The sequence below is a fragment of the Molossus molossus genome, unplaced genomic scaffold, assembly GCF_014108415.1.
Source record: "Molossus molossus isolate mMolMol1 unplaced genomic scaffold, mMolMol1.p scaffold_m16_p_11, whole genome shotgun sequence".
Classification (NCBI taxonomy): domain Eukaryota; kingdom Metazoa; phylum Chordata; class Mammalia; order Chiroptera; family Molossidae; genus Molossus; species Molossus molossus.
Window position 1 is genome coordinate 39830568 of NW_023425346.1, and position 16295 is coordinate 39846862.

Sequence of the window (16295 nt, forward strand, 5' to 3'; positions counted from 1 at the left end):
CTATTACAACTCAGAGTCTAGCAGAGTATTCTGCAAATTAGGAACTTTTCAAACTGTAGGTAACATTTCTCGTGTGAATGCAGATATTTCTTCATGTCTATCCACTCTTTTAATAAGTGTAACTCAGTATAGTTTATTCCATAAGATAGCCTTTCAGTTTTAACCTTTTAAATACTTGATCTCCCTTTTTAAAATCCTTTTCTATTATTCAAGCCTATGCTTATCAGAATTTAACCTTTTCTATATGCCTTAAGGTCATCACTATAACTTCAAACATTACTGTAACGTGCTCATATATCAGTCTTTTTCATTTTTCCGTCTCCTCCCTTGCTGGCTGACATTTCTGGCAGTGGATGCTCCCAGTATGTCTCTTACTCCACTTTTTGGGTTGTTTCTTCTTTTGTGAGTGCAAAATTAAATAATCATGCCTATTAAAAATGTACGCTATATTGAAAGTAAATATGACTGAGAGTGAATCTACAAAGACTAAGGTACATTAATATTTGTAGGGACTTTTGAGATAGCAATTTTGGGATCATTTTATGGGGAAACATTTCCAGAGGAGGACTATGAAATTCATACTGAATAAAATGCAGAGAAGATTCCACATCAACTACAAGGTTCGTGTGGCATCTCCATGGCTTCAAATTTCAGCGATAGATCACTGGGAATCAGACAGGAGAGGAGAGTTTGGGGAGCCTTTTTCTATTTCTCGCCTCATAAAGAAGAAAAGGTATTCCATGCGGGCCCCCTAGGACCTTATATTCCATTTCCCTCCCTGCACTCTCGATGCAGAGATGAGTATTTACTAAGCAGATTTTTCCAGACATCATGCATGGCATCAGGGTTCATTAACCGAAAAGGATGTCAGGAGCTGTTCACCTGCTCGTGACCGTAGAGAGACATCTGGTCCCTCCTCCTTTTAGATGCCAAAGGCTGTGCCTCTCTCCTCCTCACCTAGAACTACTCCCTATCACCACTGCCTCTGGTTCAGAGGCGGAGGAAAGACCTGCGGTGCTCACGCGGTAACCCACACAGAATCAGCACAGCCCTGACAAAAGTCCTCGATCTAGAAATGAACAGTCCATGGGAACCTTTAGTGGGCAGCTGGGCCGTGATGTTCCTGTTACACCAGTCCCCTTGGCAGCACTCCACGGCTTGGCCAGGCGAGGGGGGGGTCTTGCAGGTCATCTTCCCCTGCTCGTAGACCTGGAAGCAGCCCTTCTGGTAGACGTGGAAGCCATCGTTGATGCTCAGAGAGGAGAAGCACTGCTGGCCTTCGCAATGGTCCTCGTTCCCGCAGGAAAGGCCTTCACACACGCACATGTACAGTCTGGGGCTTACCTTGGGCTTCTCGTCTGCAGCGGGAGAGAAGGGAAGGGGGGGTAATCACTGAATGGATTTTACACACACTGGGGGAATAATACAGTTTCCCCAAGGCCACTGTCCGCATTCTGTGATCTTGTACTCTCACTTGACCAACTGCCAAGTAATAACCACTTCTCAGTATTTGAATGCATTTGCATAAGCTGTCTACTCTCCGAGATCCTACTCGGCCAAAGAATGGTTATCATCTGTCCACAGGATTCGGAATGAACGTCTCCCACTGTGGTTTTCATGTCTCTTCAGCCTTATGGGCTCTCCTCTCCCAATTCTTGCATCAAAATAAAATGTTTTACCAGAACATAATGCTCATCTCTTTTATTTTATGTTAAAAAAAAAAAAAAATGGTTCCTGCCCAGCTGGTATGGCTCAGTGGTTGAGCGTCGACCCATGCACCAAGAGGTCGCTGGTTCGATTCCCAGTCAGAGCACATGCCCAGGTTGTGAGTCAAATCCCCAGGTGGGGGCATGCAGGAGGTGGCCAGTCAATATTCTCTCTCATCAATGTTTCTATCTGTCTCTCCCTCTCCCTTCCTCTCTCTAAAATCAATACAGGAAACAAAATTATTAAATGGTTCCTAAATAATATGCTTGCTGTTAATACCAGTTCCTGCTAGCTCCATACAAATCTCCATCAACCAGTAATACCAGAAATGTCCACGTTCCCGCTGTTACCAGTCTGCTTCGGAAATATACCAGTATGATAAGAGTTTACAAGTCTATAATTGCAAATCCATATTATCAATATTTTAAGCTCGATCCCTTGACTAATTTTTCAGTAGTAGTACTCCTGAAGTTTTTACATTAATTACAATGGAAATGCAGTGCTGCTTACATATTTTCAACTGGCAGAAAAAAGTCTGACATTAATTATTGAGGATGAGGGCACAGGAAGACAAAGGGACTAGAACAATGTCTGAACAATAAGGTTACAGATGGATCCAAGGCCCAGCCCACACCTGGTGGGTCCAACATGCAACTGGAAGAGGCAGAACTGTATCATCAGAGAAACACACCTAAGCAGACCTAACTGTCTCTTTCTCAGAACACCCATTTACAGTTTCATTTTTCACATCGTTCTTTCTCTTCCCCATCCCTTGTTAGATGCTTGGTTCAGACTTGCTGGCCCCAACAGTTTCTACTAGTTGGGAAGGGAAGTGAGGAGAGAACATAAACAGGCAGGTCCTAGCAGCCGCCGGTTGGTTAGTTGGCGGAGGTCGCCTTCGCCGAAGCACACTGTCCACGTCAGGAACTGCAGCGCCCAGAGCGCCCCTGGATGGTCTCAGATGCAGGCAGTCTGCCTCCTGATCCCGAACCCTCGGCCACAGGTCTGCGAGGCAGCTGCAGCTTTTCTTAAAATAACAGGTCGGGTGGCTGTGTTTTTAAGAAACCTTAAGGTAAGGTCTCTGAAAATGTCAAGTTCATTTACACAGATTTACGTGGGTGCGTGCAGAGATGTGGGTTATCTCCAAAAGAAAAAAGCATTCTTAATCTTTCTTCTTCCCTCTTCAAAGTGAAAATAGTTCCCTGCCCACTGAAATGTGGGTGCCTCGTCCCACAGAGTAAGTGCATGCAGACACAGACACAGGCCTTCTATTTATAATTGACTTGCTAGTTCTTTTGAAAACCACAAGGGGCTCATCCAAGAGCAAAGACATGCCTGGAAGCAGAAAATCCAAAATAGCCGCTGACAGTGTATGTATGTCACCAACTCACCCCGGAGAATCAAAAGCCCTCAGACATTTTTGATGAGCAAAAACTTTAATGAGCCAAGAGATAGTCTTTATTTTCCCTGCCTAGAGAAATCCAAGAGAAATTACAGCTCCGATCTATTTCTATGAGGATGAGAAACATATATATCTGTTGACATAATCTAGCAAAAGTTTACACTTGCCAAAAGCAAGTTGAAAGATAATATTTCTAGGGAGTCTAGACATGCTTGCCACTCTTGAATGGCACAAAGCTGGCTGAGGGCTGCCAACTATGCTGCCCAACAGGTGATGATTCTTTGGAGGGAAATGGATGGGCAGAAGTAAGGACAGGGGCAGTTAATGCTGTTATAATGATGTGTTTGTGATCTAGAACAGGGAATTAGAAAGACTATATTTTAAAACTGTGTAATAATGCAATTTATGTAAATTTCAAACATAAGCATCTATTTTAAAATGCTAAATATTTTTTAAAGACCATATATATCCAACGATACATACCTAACACATTAAAGAGATTGTCTGTCAATGCTAGGTTGGGGTTGGGACAAAAGGTTAAAATAAAAATAAAATAGGAGATTAGATGTTCACAGACTGATAATGGATTAAACACTACAAATTACCTAACTTGCTGTACCTGCTATGGTCCACTAGGAACAACTATAAACAAGTAAAGTCGACTCTCCATCTGCCGGTTCTGCCTCCACAGATTCAACAAACCACTGATAGAAAATATTTGAAAAAAGTGTTACATTGTGGCTGATGTATATATACTATGTAGTCAAGCCCACAATGACTATATCTGTACTGAACATGTACAGTTTTTTCTTGTCATTATTCCCTAAACAATATAGTATAACAACTATTTACACAGCATTTACACTGTATTAGGTACTGAAAGTAATCTGGCAATGACTTAAATATGGGAGGATGTACACAGGTCATATACTCCTCTTGGTCATGTACAGATTTTGGGGGTCATGGAGCCAATTTCCAGAGGATGCCAGGGGACAACTGTAACTTTAGACCATAGAGGGCTCACTCATTACTGGTCCTATGGAAATGGATGGTCCAGAGGACCAAAGAATTGATGACACTTGTGGTTCTAATAAAAAATATCAAATTAAGAAAAAAAACAACTAATTTTTCTAATGTGCTCTCAGAGTGAAGTCTACTTTTAAAGTTCCAGCCCAAACTAAACTCTAGGCCCACTGATGGTCTATAGTTTTTGTTTTGTTTTTAATTTTTTTTCTTTATTGATTTTAGAGAAAGAGGAAGGGAGAGGGAGAGAGATAGAAACATCAATGGAGAGAACATCAATTGGCCGCCTCCTGCATGCCCCACACTGGGGATTTGGCCTACAACCTGTGCATGTGCCCTGACCAAGAATCGAACCAGCGACCTCCTGGTGCATGGGTTGATGCTCAACCACTGAGCCACACCAGCTGGGCCCACGGTCTATAGTTTCTAACAAGACAGGGGGACAGTCTGACAGAGGTTTGGACTGTAACTTAAGAATTCTGCCATAATTGAACAGCCCAACCTCAAGTAAATACACTCTTCAGTAAAATATTCAACCCACTGTACCCACTATGAGATCATAAATTGAGTCAAAGGGGTTCACCCATATATCGAAGTCTCCTGAATCTTTATAAGCCTATAGCAGTTGAGTATAGATGACCAGGGTTAACTACCTTTAAGGCGATGATTCTTTTCTGTAAGAGTTCCAAAAAACAGGCTTTTCATCTCCTCCCTTCCACAATCAAGAAAAAGAAAAAAAGGTAAGAAAGACAGCTATTAATGATGTGTAATAATTAACTCAAGCCCTGCCGGTGTGGCTCAGTGGTTGAGTGGCGACCCATGCACCAAGCGGTCATCGGTTCGATTCCTGGTCAGGACACATGCCCAGGTTGTGGGCCCAATCCCAGTGGGGGGCATGCAGGAGGTGGCCAATCAATGCTCTCTCTCATCGATGTTCTCATCTCTCTCTCCCTCTCCCTTCCTCTCTCTCTAAAATCAATAAAGAAATAATAATAATAATTAATAATAACAGTAACAATTAACTCAAACTCAGATCTGGAGGAGTTAGGAGCTCAGTTCAGCAGTTAGCCACTGGGAAAATACAAAACCTGTACCAACTTCTTCCTAGTGTGCTTCTCACCAAGATTTCATCCTCTTAATTTGTATATTCCCATATAACTAATTAGCAGAGCTAATTATCTATTTTTCATACACAGCCAAATATACAGACCTTAAATTCATAGAACATAAAAATGACCACACGCACCCATGGGCACACACATACACGTAAGTTAAACGCCACTGTGGCAACTTTATCTAACAAGGTGGATTAGTCAAAGAGATGCCAAAAGTTTTCTGAGCTAGGATTACTAATTCAACGAAGAAAGTAGCATTTTCAGACCTTAATATCCACAATTCTAAGGCCCCAGAATGCCCATGATTCACGGTTTTAATCTTGTCAATATTGAGGAATAAATATAACATGTGTGGGCCTATGATATTTTATTTGGGGTGGGACTGTGGTGGGAAGGGAGTGGGGGTTCGAGAATGATCACAAAACCCTTTTTAGGGCCAAAGGCAAGTGTCTGCGGACCTCTAGTCTCTCAGACTGAGACGAACACAGCGCACAGCAAGGAAAGCCCAGGCCAGTCGCCTGCTCGGTGCATCGTCCCTGCACGGACAGGCGGCGTCCTACCGATGTGCAGGGTCTGACGCCTGCTATGCAAACAACCAGGAAGTGCCCTGGCAGAAGGCAGCAGTCTACTCCACCTAACTGACAGTGGGTTAAATAATTCAGTAATTTCAAAGTCAAGCCAGAGGTATTCCCTCTCTGAGGAGCACCCACCTGTTCTAAAAGCACCTCCCGCATGGCTCAGTTAGGGCTGGCACTGCCGGTCCCCTGTACCACTGGGGCAGGACCCCGCAAACACAGCAGCAGGGAGGTCGAAGCCCCCTGGGAGGATCCAGGGCTGGCTCCCCAACCGGAGGAGGAGGCTCAGAATTCCAGGGGTTCACCACGGCCAAATCTTTTAAAAGATATTTTTTGTTCCGGGCAAATACCTCACCATATGACTCAGCTCTTCTCATGGCCCGGTCGTCGACTGGCAGAGGAAGAGGGAGCGCCGAGCGCCGTGGACTTTTTAAGCGTGTCCACAGTCTGGGGTAATCGTGTACTTCAGAGTAAAAGTGTTCACAGGTGCGTTGTAAGAGGGACTTGAGCAATCCGGGCACCACAGGGTGGGGCCCTCCCCGGAGTCTCCCTCCCACCTGCCCGGCATGCACTCCGTAATGCTATAGGGCATCTAAACTGACTACCATTGTAAATGCTCCACAGAACCCCACACTGCTCACTGAAGTCTCTGACACAACAAACAAATGAGACAATGCTACAAGTAACCCGCCTCTAACTGTGACCCCAGGGGTCAGCAAAAGGCACAGCCCAAATTTCTTATCAGCTCACCTTGTTATAAAAGTCCAACCAGCTCAGAACTTGATAGGCTACAAAAAGGAACCCCAAGCATCCCTGGACGCTTTCCAACAGTATCAATGACTCATTCATGCGAAATGACAGCTTATATTAGGCTTATAGATATGGGAGTCCTCCTACTGTCTCCTAATCCGAGAGTACAGTTTGGCACCTCTCCAGAATCTGAAAGCATTTGAGGTCTCTGGCATTAAACAAAGGCTTAAGGAAGGATGTTGCAATGCCGGGCATCACTGCCAGCAAGCCTGCTCCTAAGACAGAAACACAAAGGTCCACGCGGAATGCCTCGTGAAGCGCACCTGACGGTCTGGCAAGCAGGCTGGCTATGTGCTCAGGGATAAAATACACCAAGTGCCTAAATGTTCTGATGATAAAATGCTCATTTAGAGAATCCAAACCACTTTTTTTTTTTTTTTCTGATCAGAGAAATTGTTACTTGGTAAAGTTGTCAAGCCAAAGATAAATGTTGTCTTTGTCCTAAGAGTTGAGAGAATAGCTACAGTTGAACGAGATCACATGAAATTTTAAAAAACGGTTTTGGAATTTCCAAGATTTTGATCTCATGATGCCTCCACTCCAAATGTGCTCTTCCTCAAGGTTCCCTAACTCAGCAAAGGCCACCCCCATTCAGATGCACAGCCTGATGCTCTCTGGCTTCCGTTACTCTCCAAATAGACACAATCCTTAATCTGGTCTACAAAAGTCCTGATTGATCTGATCTCTGCCTCTTCGGCCTCCCCAGATCCCATCAGTTCTTGGAGGGCCTCTTCCTGCGTCAGGGTCTCAGGTCCTTCGGCTGTAGGATTCCCTCCACCTGGAATGCTCAGCTCCCTCCCTGCCAACACTCCATTCACCTAGTTGGTACCTATCATCCCCTCAGATCTTAGCTTACCTATCATTTCCTCAGAGAGCCTTTGTCCAAACACCCAGATTTAAAGCAGAAACCACCTGTATATACTCACAAACATGTCTGCATGCCTGCTGAATGTCCAAGCCTTTCCTCTCGATAGTGAGCACCGTGAGGGTAGGAACAGAGCCTAATACACTCACTGTCTACATACCCACACCTGTCTCGGTACCTGGCAGGAGCACCAGCCTGATAATTGCTTCAGAATTAATTTTCTCCTCACAGACAGGGCTTAGAGGTGGGAACAGACACGATGCTGGTTTTCAGAGCAGACTGAGCCTATAAAGTCTTTAAATGTCAGCAGAGATCTTAAGGCAAGGCTGAGTCACCGAGCCAGCGTGTCTGTGCAAACCCTCCTTCCAGAGGAGCTCGCCACAGCATCACATCTGTTCACCTACTCGGGCTCACAAGCGTGGCGAACCGGTCCTTCTGGGGGTGTGGTGGGGTCTTGGTTTGCTTGTTTGTTTGCTGGAATTAAGAGGTAAAACACCAGAGTTCCTGAAACAGGGAATGAATACATTATAGAACAGCAGGGCTGTTAGGAGTGGTCCTTCCTGGGATGGCTAATTTGAGGACACAGTAAGTGCCCGACTCCGGTCAGTTCCGAGGGGCCACTCAGGGCTCACCTGCTCAGCAGTGAATGAGATGCCCCTGGTCTTTGCTGCCATTTTTCTCCTATCAGTGAAAAGAATGGTGTTTTCAGCAGGGAGTCAGAAAGAGTGAATGACATCATTTTCCCCTTCTTGCTTTGCTGAAGGTGATAAGGATTCTGAAGTCATACTGCATTTGAACTGCTAAAGCTGAGAGAGGAGGAAAAAAGTGCCATCTGTTTATTTTGTGTCTGGGCTGACTCCTCGTCTGTGAAATAATCCCTGTAAATTAAGCCCCATTGCAGCAGCCACACCTTCTATTTCAAAGCCAGAAACAGTCTGTGTTTAAGTGACTAAGAAGTTAGAGAACATTATGGCGTATTGACCTAAGACAATATCGGTCTGTCTTTCCCATGCTTTTTATGATGCCCTGAACATATCAAAGACTTGCCTTTAACACAGGTGCCCTGTCTGCGAAGCAACTGTTCCTTAAAGGGCTATTAATATGGGGAAAGTAATGACCCCTTTCTTCATTTTGTTTTCAAACTTTTTGAATCTGCTTCAGAAAAGCAAAACAATCATAAGGCCTCATGGAAAGTACCCAGACCCCCGTCCCTGCACACTGACCACGCCCGTGCCTGAGGGAGGCCCCAGTTAGGAAGAGTAACAGAGTAACAGGGCGCCGCAGCCTGAGGAAGAGGGAAGAGCCCGTGGATCACACACGCCTCAGAGAAGTCACGGTTTAGATTCAGAAGAGAGCCAGTGATGGGGCGCCGTCTACAGGATGTGCTGCTGGGTCTGTCCACGTGTGGGAGGTGCTCCTGATCTGGTTGTCCCCTGCCCCACGGCTGCTCCACTGAAGGTTTCCTTCCCAGGCTCCGTATGAAAAAGTTCAGTTTTGCCCTGGCCGGTTTGGCTCAGCGGCTGAGCGTCGGCCTGCGAACCAGAGAGTCCCTGGTTCAGTTCCCGCTTAGGGGCACATACCACAAAAAAAGAAAAAAAAAGAAAAAAAAAAGTTCAGTTTTAATAAAAACCTTAAACAAGGGCCCTAGATGGGAAAGGGCAGGGGAGAAGGAACTTCAGGGCAGCTTCAGCACCCAACTGTTTACCCTCCTGAGCCCTCCCCTAGACCTTCTGCGCTGGGATGCAGGGACCGGGCCTCCAAGGTAACCAATCCTTCTCTGCTTGTCATCTGCGAGCCGCCACCACACCACCACGCACCAACCACGGCCACCACACCACACCACCATGGCCACCACACTACCACACACCACACCACCACACACCACACCACCACACACCACACCACCATAGCCACCACACACCACACCACCATGGCCACCATACCGCCACACACCACACCACCACGGCTGCCATGCCGCCACACACTACGGCCACCACACCGCCACACACCACACTGCCACACACCACACCGCCCCCACAGCACTGCCAGGCCACCCCCACACCACCCTGCTGCCCCGCCATCCCGCCATCCCACCATGGCACACTGCTGCCATGCTGTCACACCACAGCTGCCACACCAACTACCACACTGCTGCCACACCATAACACTGCTACTGCCACCACCATACCACCATACCACCACCACACCACCCCGCTGCCCTGCCACCACCCCCACGCCACCACCGCCACACTGCCACACCCTTCTTGGAAGCTTTCAAACCACAGAGATAAACCCTTTAAAAGATGGGCAGGGCTCCAATTTGTTGAACAACTATCTTACAATACCAGCCTCCAGGCATTGTGGAACCCAAAAGCTAAAGGTAAAATTGTCCAGAATTAGCTGAAGTCCTCCTCCCTGGCTCCCTACCCTACCCCATGCCAGACAAAAGCACAGAGGGAACAGGTAGTTTCCAGACTATTTTCTTTCTTGCCCAGATGAGGCCACAGACAGTAAGATACACAGGGTGAAATGCTGGGCAGAACCCAAGCCTCTCTGATAGTGCCACCTCCTACTTCCCTACCCCCAGCTCCCCAGCCACGGCCCGAGGCCCTAGGAGAATCCACAGAAAGTTAACAACGGCAGGAACCTGTGCCTTCAATCCCACGAACATAAGCCTTGTGCCTCTGCAGTCCAGTCTTTATAACTTGAATTTTGCTTTGCAATCTTCTCTCCTCTACCAGTCTGATTAATAAGGTCCACAAGAATTCATTAATCCCAAATAAAACACCCTTAAGAAGGCTTATTCATCATACAGTTCAGACCCAACCATCGCCATGGGCAGGTTGGGTATGGGTCCCTATCCCTGAGCCCACAGAAAGGCTCCGGGTCCCTACAGCGAGGGTGGCACCTGAAGGCCCTTCACAGAGCTGTGACAGGGCCGGCCTTTCACACGCACACTCCCTCCCCGCGGGATCTGTGGCGGAGCACACCACCCGCTTCCAGTCATCTTGGGCCTTGGCAGAAGACAGGCGGCTAAATCCGAGACGTGTCACGAGGCCACTGGCTGGGGCGCAAGAATATCTAAACACAAACCACGGCGGGAGCAACTGGCCAGGGTTTCCACAGATTCCCTCTGGCTCCGTGGCTGCAGAGCCCTGACGGCCTAAAGATAACCCAAGTATCTACGAGGGGTCACTTTTAAATAGTAGCTTTAATACCACCAGTCATTTCAGAAGCATTTCCTCCCAGAGTCTGCTTCCATGCCCACTGGCGTGCCAAGCATGCCCAACAACGGCAGCCCGCTGAAGAGACGAAAGCCCAGAAGGAGGTGGAGCGAGTCCCAAAGGGGAGCAGACAGCTCCCAACATGCTGTGATTCCGTTCTGTGCCCAAATTCAGACGGCTGGGAAAGACTCATCGAGCACAGAGACACCTTGTAGAAGCGATCGACCGACAATCGCCAGGGATTACAAAGCAGGTAGCAAAGGAGTTTAACTCAATGCCTCCCCCTTTCGAAACGGAGGCAGCATGAACCACGGATGGCTACCATCCAGGGGTGATTTGAGGAACGTCTTTCCCTCCAAGAGAAAACTCCACCTTCTCAGTCTACTGGATCACAGTGGCTGAGCAAGAACTGGGTGGATCCTTCACCGCACCCTGCACACACGCAGCCACTTGTGACCACCCACCAACCACGGAAGGTGCCACACAGAACGGCTCCGAAGAGCCTGCTGCTCTTTTCCTTCCTTTTAAGCCAGGGCCAAAGTTCCCAAGATCTTCCTAAACACCGTGAAAATCTACTCAGCCCCTCACCTTGTCCACCAAGTGAGGCCACACTGTCCTACATGGCAGTCGGCCAGGGGCTGGTGTACAAGGGACAGGTGCTCAGTGAGCTATTTTCAGTTGCTATCAGATGCACATGCTCAGTAGGCAGACAAGTTCTGGTTGCATTTCAAACTCCGGGCAGCCAAGAGACATACACCTTTCACAGCTGCCAGGGCAACCAGCTGCCCAGTGCTCCTCCCAAGACGGGAGCAATGCAAACAGTGTAACCTGGCCAGCCAGCATGCCAGCGAGCAAGCTGTACCTCTGTCTCCCTGCCCGGGTTATTCTGAGCTGGGCTTATTGACACTCCATGGTAACACAGGAACAAAGGGCCAGCTAGAGGGATTTAAATGTCTTGCAAAAGTTGCTAGAAAAGTCAGCAGCTCAGACATCTGCTTTCATAATAAAAGTAGCCATGGAATTGTTACTAGATGAGTGTTGTTTGCCACCGCCGTTAGTGTTTGTGCACCACCTGTAACGAGGTCTACTCTTTGAGCTACGGTGTGGTGTTGTTTTCCTTTTTGTTGTCTGCCACCGTTGAGTTGGTTGTCGGGATGCCTCTGAACACTATGCGGGCTCCCCTGACGCGACCTTGCAGGGGGACCGCATTTTCTCACCCCTTGACCTCTCATCCTGCCAGGCCCTGTGATCGGCTTCCACCCACAACTCTTCCGAAACACACAAACTGCCCCAACTTAATCTTTCAGGAGCTCTCAGTGCCCTCGGCGCCAGGCTCTGCCAGGCTGGCAGGGCCTCAGCTCTCACCCGGAATCCCTTCCCCAGACGCCCTGGCCACGCTGACTGCCCTGGCGGTGTCCTCCATCGCCCCGGTGCTCAGGGCCCGGCCCCTGCCCAACAAGTCCTCAGTCCTTTCTCTGCTAGTCTGAGGCCTGTTCACCCTTCCGGTCCTCTTCTCCCTGCGGGTGTCCCCAGCCCAGGGTGACAGCAAGGCCCTCCCAATGCTCCTGCTGCTGTGCTCTAACCTTTGCCTCGTCTGCCTGAAGGTCACTCCTGGTCGGCGGGAGCCCCTTCTAGTTAAGCGGACGCCACCAGTGCCTGCCAGTGTACTCGTGCTGATTTCTCAACTACAAGGAGGTAAGACTGTCTTAAGAAATCACAAGTATTGGAGAGGTTGTGAAGGAAAAAGAACCCCCATACACTGTTGGCGGGAATGGAAACTGGTACAAACTACTATGGAAAACAGTGTGGAGGTTTCCTCAAAAAATCAACAGAGCGACCATATGACTCAGCACTGCCTCTTCTGGGTATCTACCTGAAAAACTTGGAAACATTTATCATAAAGACACATGCACCTGTATGTTCATGGAAGCATTATTTATGGTGGCCAAGACACAACTGAAGAATCCTTCCACAGATGACTGCAGGAAGATGCGGTATGCGTACACCATGCAATACTACTCAGCCATTAGAAAAGATAAAATACTGCCATTTGTGACAACATGGATGGACCTTGAGTTGATCATTCTAAGCAAAGTAAGTCAGACAGAAAAGTCAAGAACCACATGATTTCACTCATATGTGGGATATAAAACAGAAAGCAACAAACAAACAAGACAAACATACAATAAAACCTCGTAGACACAGACAAAAGTAAGGTGGTTACCAGAGGGAAAGAGGGTGGGAGGTGGAAGAAGAGTTACAAGGGGGTCAAATATATGGTGACAAAAAGAGACTTGACTTGGGGTGGTTGGCACACAATGCAACATACAGATAATGTGTCATAGAACTGCACACCTGAAACCTACATAATAATCCTACTAATCAATGTCACCCCAATACATTTAGTAAAATTTTAAAATAAGAATGTAAGATTGTCTTATAACTGGTTCTCTTCCCCCAAACTCAGATAAATGCTTTGAAAGGATGTGCTCTCTGATCTCCTTAGCCCAGATCTGCCTGTCTGTCTCTTGTAATAATATCTTTTTTATATTACAATAATAATTATCATTGTAGTCAACATTACTTATTCATTTGTTTGGCAAATATTCATTGTGCATCAGCTACATGCCAGTCACTGTCTTAGGCACTGGGAATAAAACAATGGGCACGCCCTGGCCGATTTGGCTCAGCGGTTAGAGCATCGGCCTGCGGTCCAGAGAGACCCGGGTTTGGTTCCCGCTAAGGGCGTGTACCTCGGTTGCAGTTTGTCCCCGGCCCTGGTTGGTTGTGTGGGTGGCAGCCACTCGATGTGTCCCTTTCACGTCGATGTCTCTCTCTCTCTCTCTCTCTCTCTCTCTTTCTCTCTCCCCCTCCCTCTCTCCCCCTCCCTCTCTCCCTCCCACTCTATCTGAACAAAAAATGGAAGAATGTCCTCAGGTAAGGATAAAAAAATAAAATAAAATAAAAAAACAATGGGCACCACGAAGTGCTGGCCTCTCACACCCTAGGCTCACTTTACATGTATGTACTCCCCACGGCTCCTCACAACCACCCTGCTACTGTCTCCCACGAGCCACTGAGGTAACAGACCCTGACAGGTGGAATGACACGTACACAGAGAGACACAGTAGAGAGGAAGACATGGCTCATGTGTTTGACTTTGTCTCTCCCGGAAAAGGCCTGATTCCTACGCATGACCAAGAGCCATCCCTTCAGAAGACACTCTTGACTAGCAACACCATTTACCTATCAAAAGCGACTGACATTGTGAAGCATGTGAACTAGGACATGCTATGAAGAATAAAGAGAAGCCATGACTGTGTAACTCCATTTGTGGCATTCTTCATCAAAGAAGTCACATTCTAAACTGGATTGTGGGTATTTCTCCCCTCTCCTTTCATTTACAACTTTCCGGAATAAATCTGATTGTATTTTTCATTCAAGCTGGCTTGGTGTAGGTACCAGAATTCAGAAAGTAAAACAAGTACAGCAAAAAATAAATAAATAAAAGAGGCCATTCCCCCCTCCAAATCACCACTTGAATAAAAAATACAGGCAGATCTGTATTGTGGGTGTTTTTCTTTTTTTTTAAATTTAAGGTGAATTTCGCCACCCCCTTCCCAAGACAAATTTCTCATTCTCCCTCCTATTCCTTCTCCTTCCCACATCCCCCGAATGCACATACCCTAGGAAAGTCCACGCTCCGCTCTGACCCATAACAAAGAATTAGAAGCAGCATTACCACAGATCAGCTGATTAGAATCAGGCAGCAGCTGCTCCGCTGTTATGATCAAGGCTGAGAAGGCTCAAATGTAAACTTCCCTCTTCCTGTCAAATCCCTAGCTCGAGAGAGAGGATGTCAGGCCACACGGAGTTAGGAGAAAAAGAAAAGGGTCTAGGCCAGCTTTCTTGGAAAATGTACAGGTGAGACGACAGGGCTTACACCTGAGGGCGGCTGGGGCTTCTGGACAACGGCTCTCGGGCGCAGACTGGAGCAGTCTTTTCAAAAATATGAGTAAAGCCCTGGCCGGTTTGGCTCAGCGGTTAGAGCGTCGGCCTGCGGTCCCGAGAGACCCAGGTTTGGTTCCCACTAAGGGCACGTACCTCGGTTGCAGTTTGACCCCGGCCCTGGTTGGGTTGTGTGGGTGGCAGCCACTCGATGTGTCCCTTTCACGTCGATGTTTCTCTGTTTCTCTCTCTCTCTCTCTCCCCCCCTCCCTCCCTCCCTTCCACTCTATCTGAACAAAAAATGGAAAAATGTCCTCGGGTGAGGATAAAAAAAAAAAAACCTATGGGTAATGACCCATTTGTGGGTAGTTAAATCAATCTAGTGGCTCAAGACAAGGTTCCTTCCTTCTTTTTAAATGAAATAAAACAGACTAGAATAAAAAAGAAAAGAGAAGAGTACATTAAACTTAGTAAAAGCAATGACTGTTCATGAAGTTTCTGTTTCACACGTGTGTGGGTCCTACTCTAAGATATTTCTAAATGCGGATGCGCTGGATCTCACTCTAAAATATTTCTTACTGTGAGTCACAGCGAGAGTCTGAAAGCCACCCTGCCCTGTGTCTTCCACTATTTTGGAACTGACATGAGATCTGAGTAATTATGACTATTCACATAATCATTATCTGTGGAAGCTTGCCTGAGGTCATGCCGGGCGGCAGCGGGAAGTTTTGGAAGACAGTGAGCAGTGTTTTGAAAGTTACAAATTAATTTTTAAATATCTTTTGCTTCCCTTGCTGTTTATTTCTTTTCCAGAGTTAAAGTTGCTTAAAGAGCTCCTGGACCCCATTCCTGTGTGTGTGTGTGTGTGTGTGTGTGTGCAGGCAGGCCTGGACCCCATTCCTGTGTGTGTGTGTGTGTGTGTGTGTGTGTGTGTGTGTGTGTGTGTGTGCAGGCTTCCCCACATCAACAAGCTGTTCTCAAACACCAGCAGAGTATCTGGAAATTCAGCTCAGTTCTGACTCTGTCTACCAGGAGACAGATCCCACAGGTAAAGGGCTCAGTCCCGCAAGACCACCTTCCGTGTCAGATGCCAATCTCAAGCCCAGGTTGTTTCCTATGCTTCTGACCAACTGGCTATAAATCAGAGAGTCCCAGAATCCCCTCCTTCGATTAATTTGCTAGAATAGCTCCCAGACTCAGGAAAACCTGTTACTCACCAGATTACTGATTTATTGCGAAGGATATTAAAAGATATGAATCAATAGCCAGATGAAAATATACACAGAGCAAGGTCCCAAATGAAGGAGCTTCTATCCTGGAGTTGAGGGATCTCCAGAGTGGCACACAGAAACATTCTAGCTCCTCAACATAGAAAGTCTCCAAAAAGGGACCAATGAATTGTCCTTCTGGGTTTCTATGGAGGCTTCATTACAAAGTTATCATTGGCTAAGTTACTGACCACTGGCAACTGATTCAACCTCAATTTCCCTCTTCCTTCCCCAGAAATCAGGAGTGAGACTGAAAGTACTAATACTCGAACCACATGGTTGGCTCCTACCCCCTTAGGTGGGTGAGATCCAAAAGTTGCCTCATTAACAAAATAAGAAATGCCACTGTTGTTCTCAT

The 16295-nt window shown here is 47.0% G+C and overlaps 1 protein-coding gene across 2 annotated transcripts in view; it reads right to left on the reverse strand.

Moving 5' to 3' along the window:
• ACVR1 (activin A receptor type 1) overlaps positions 1 to 16295 on the reverse strand; it is a 130436-nt gene that overhangs the window by 34926 nt on the left and 79215 nt on the right. For both annotated transcript variants that reach the window (XM_036254739.1, XM_036254737.1), the window contains exon 4: positions 1095 to 1358. In XM_036254739.1, the coding sequence (XP_036110632.1) occupies positions 1095 to 1358 (264 nt within the window). The remainder of the gene's footprint in view (positions 1 to 1094; positions 1359 to 16295) is intronic.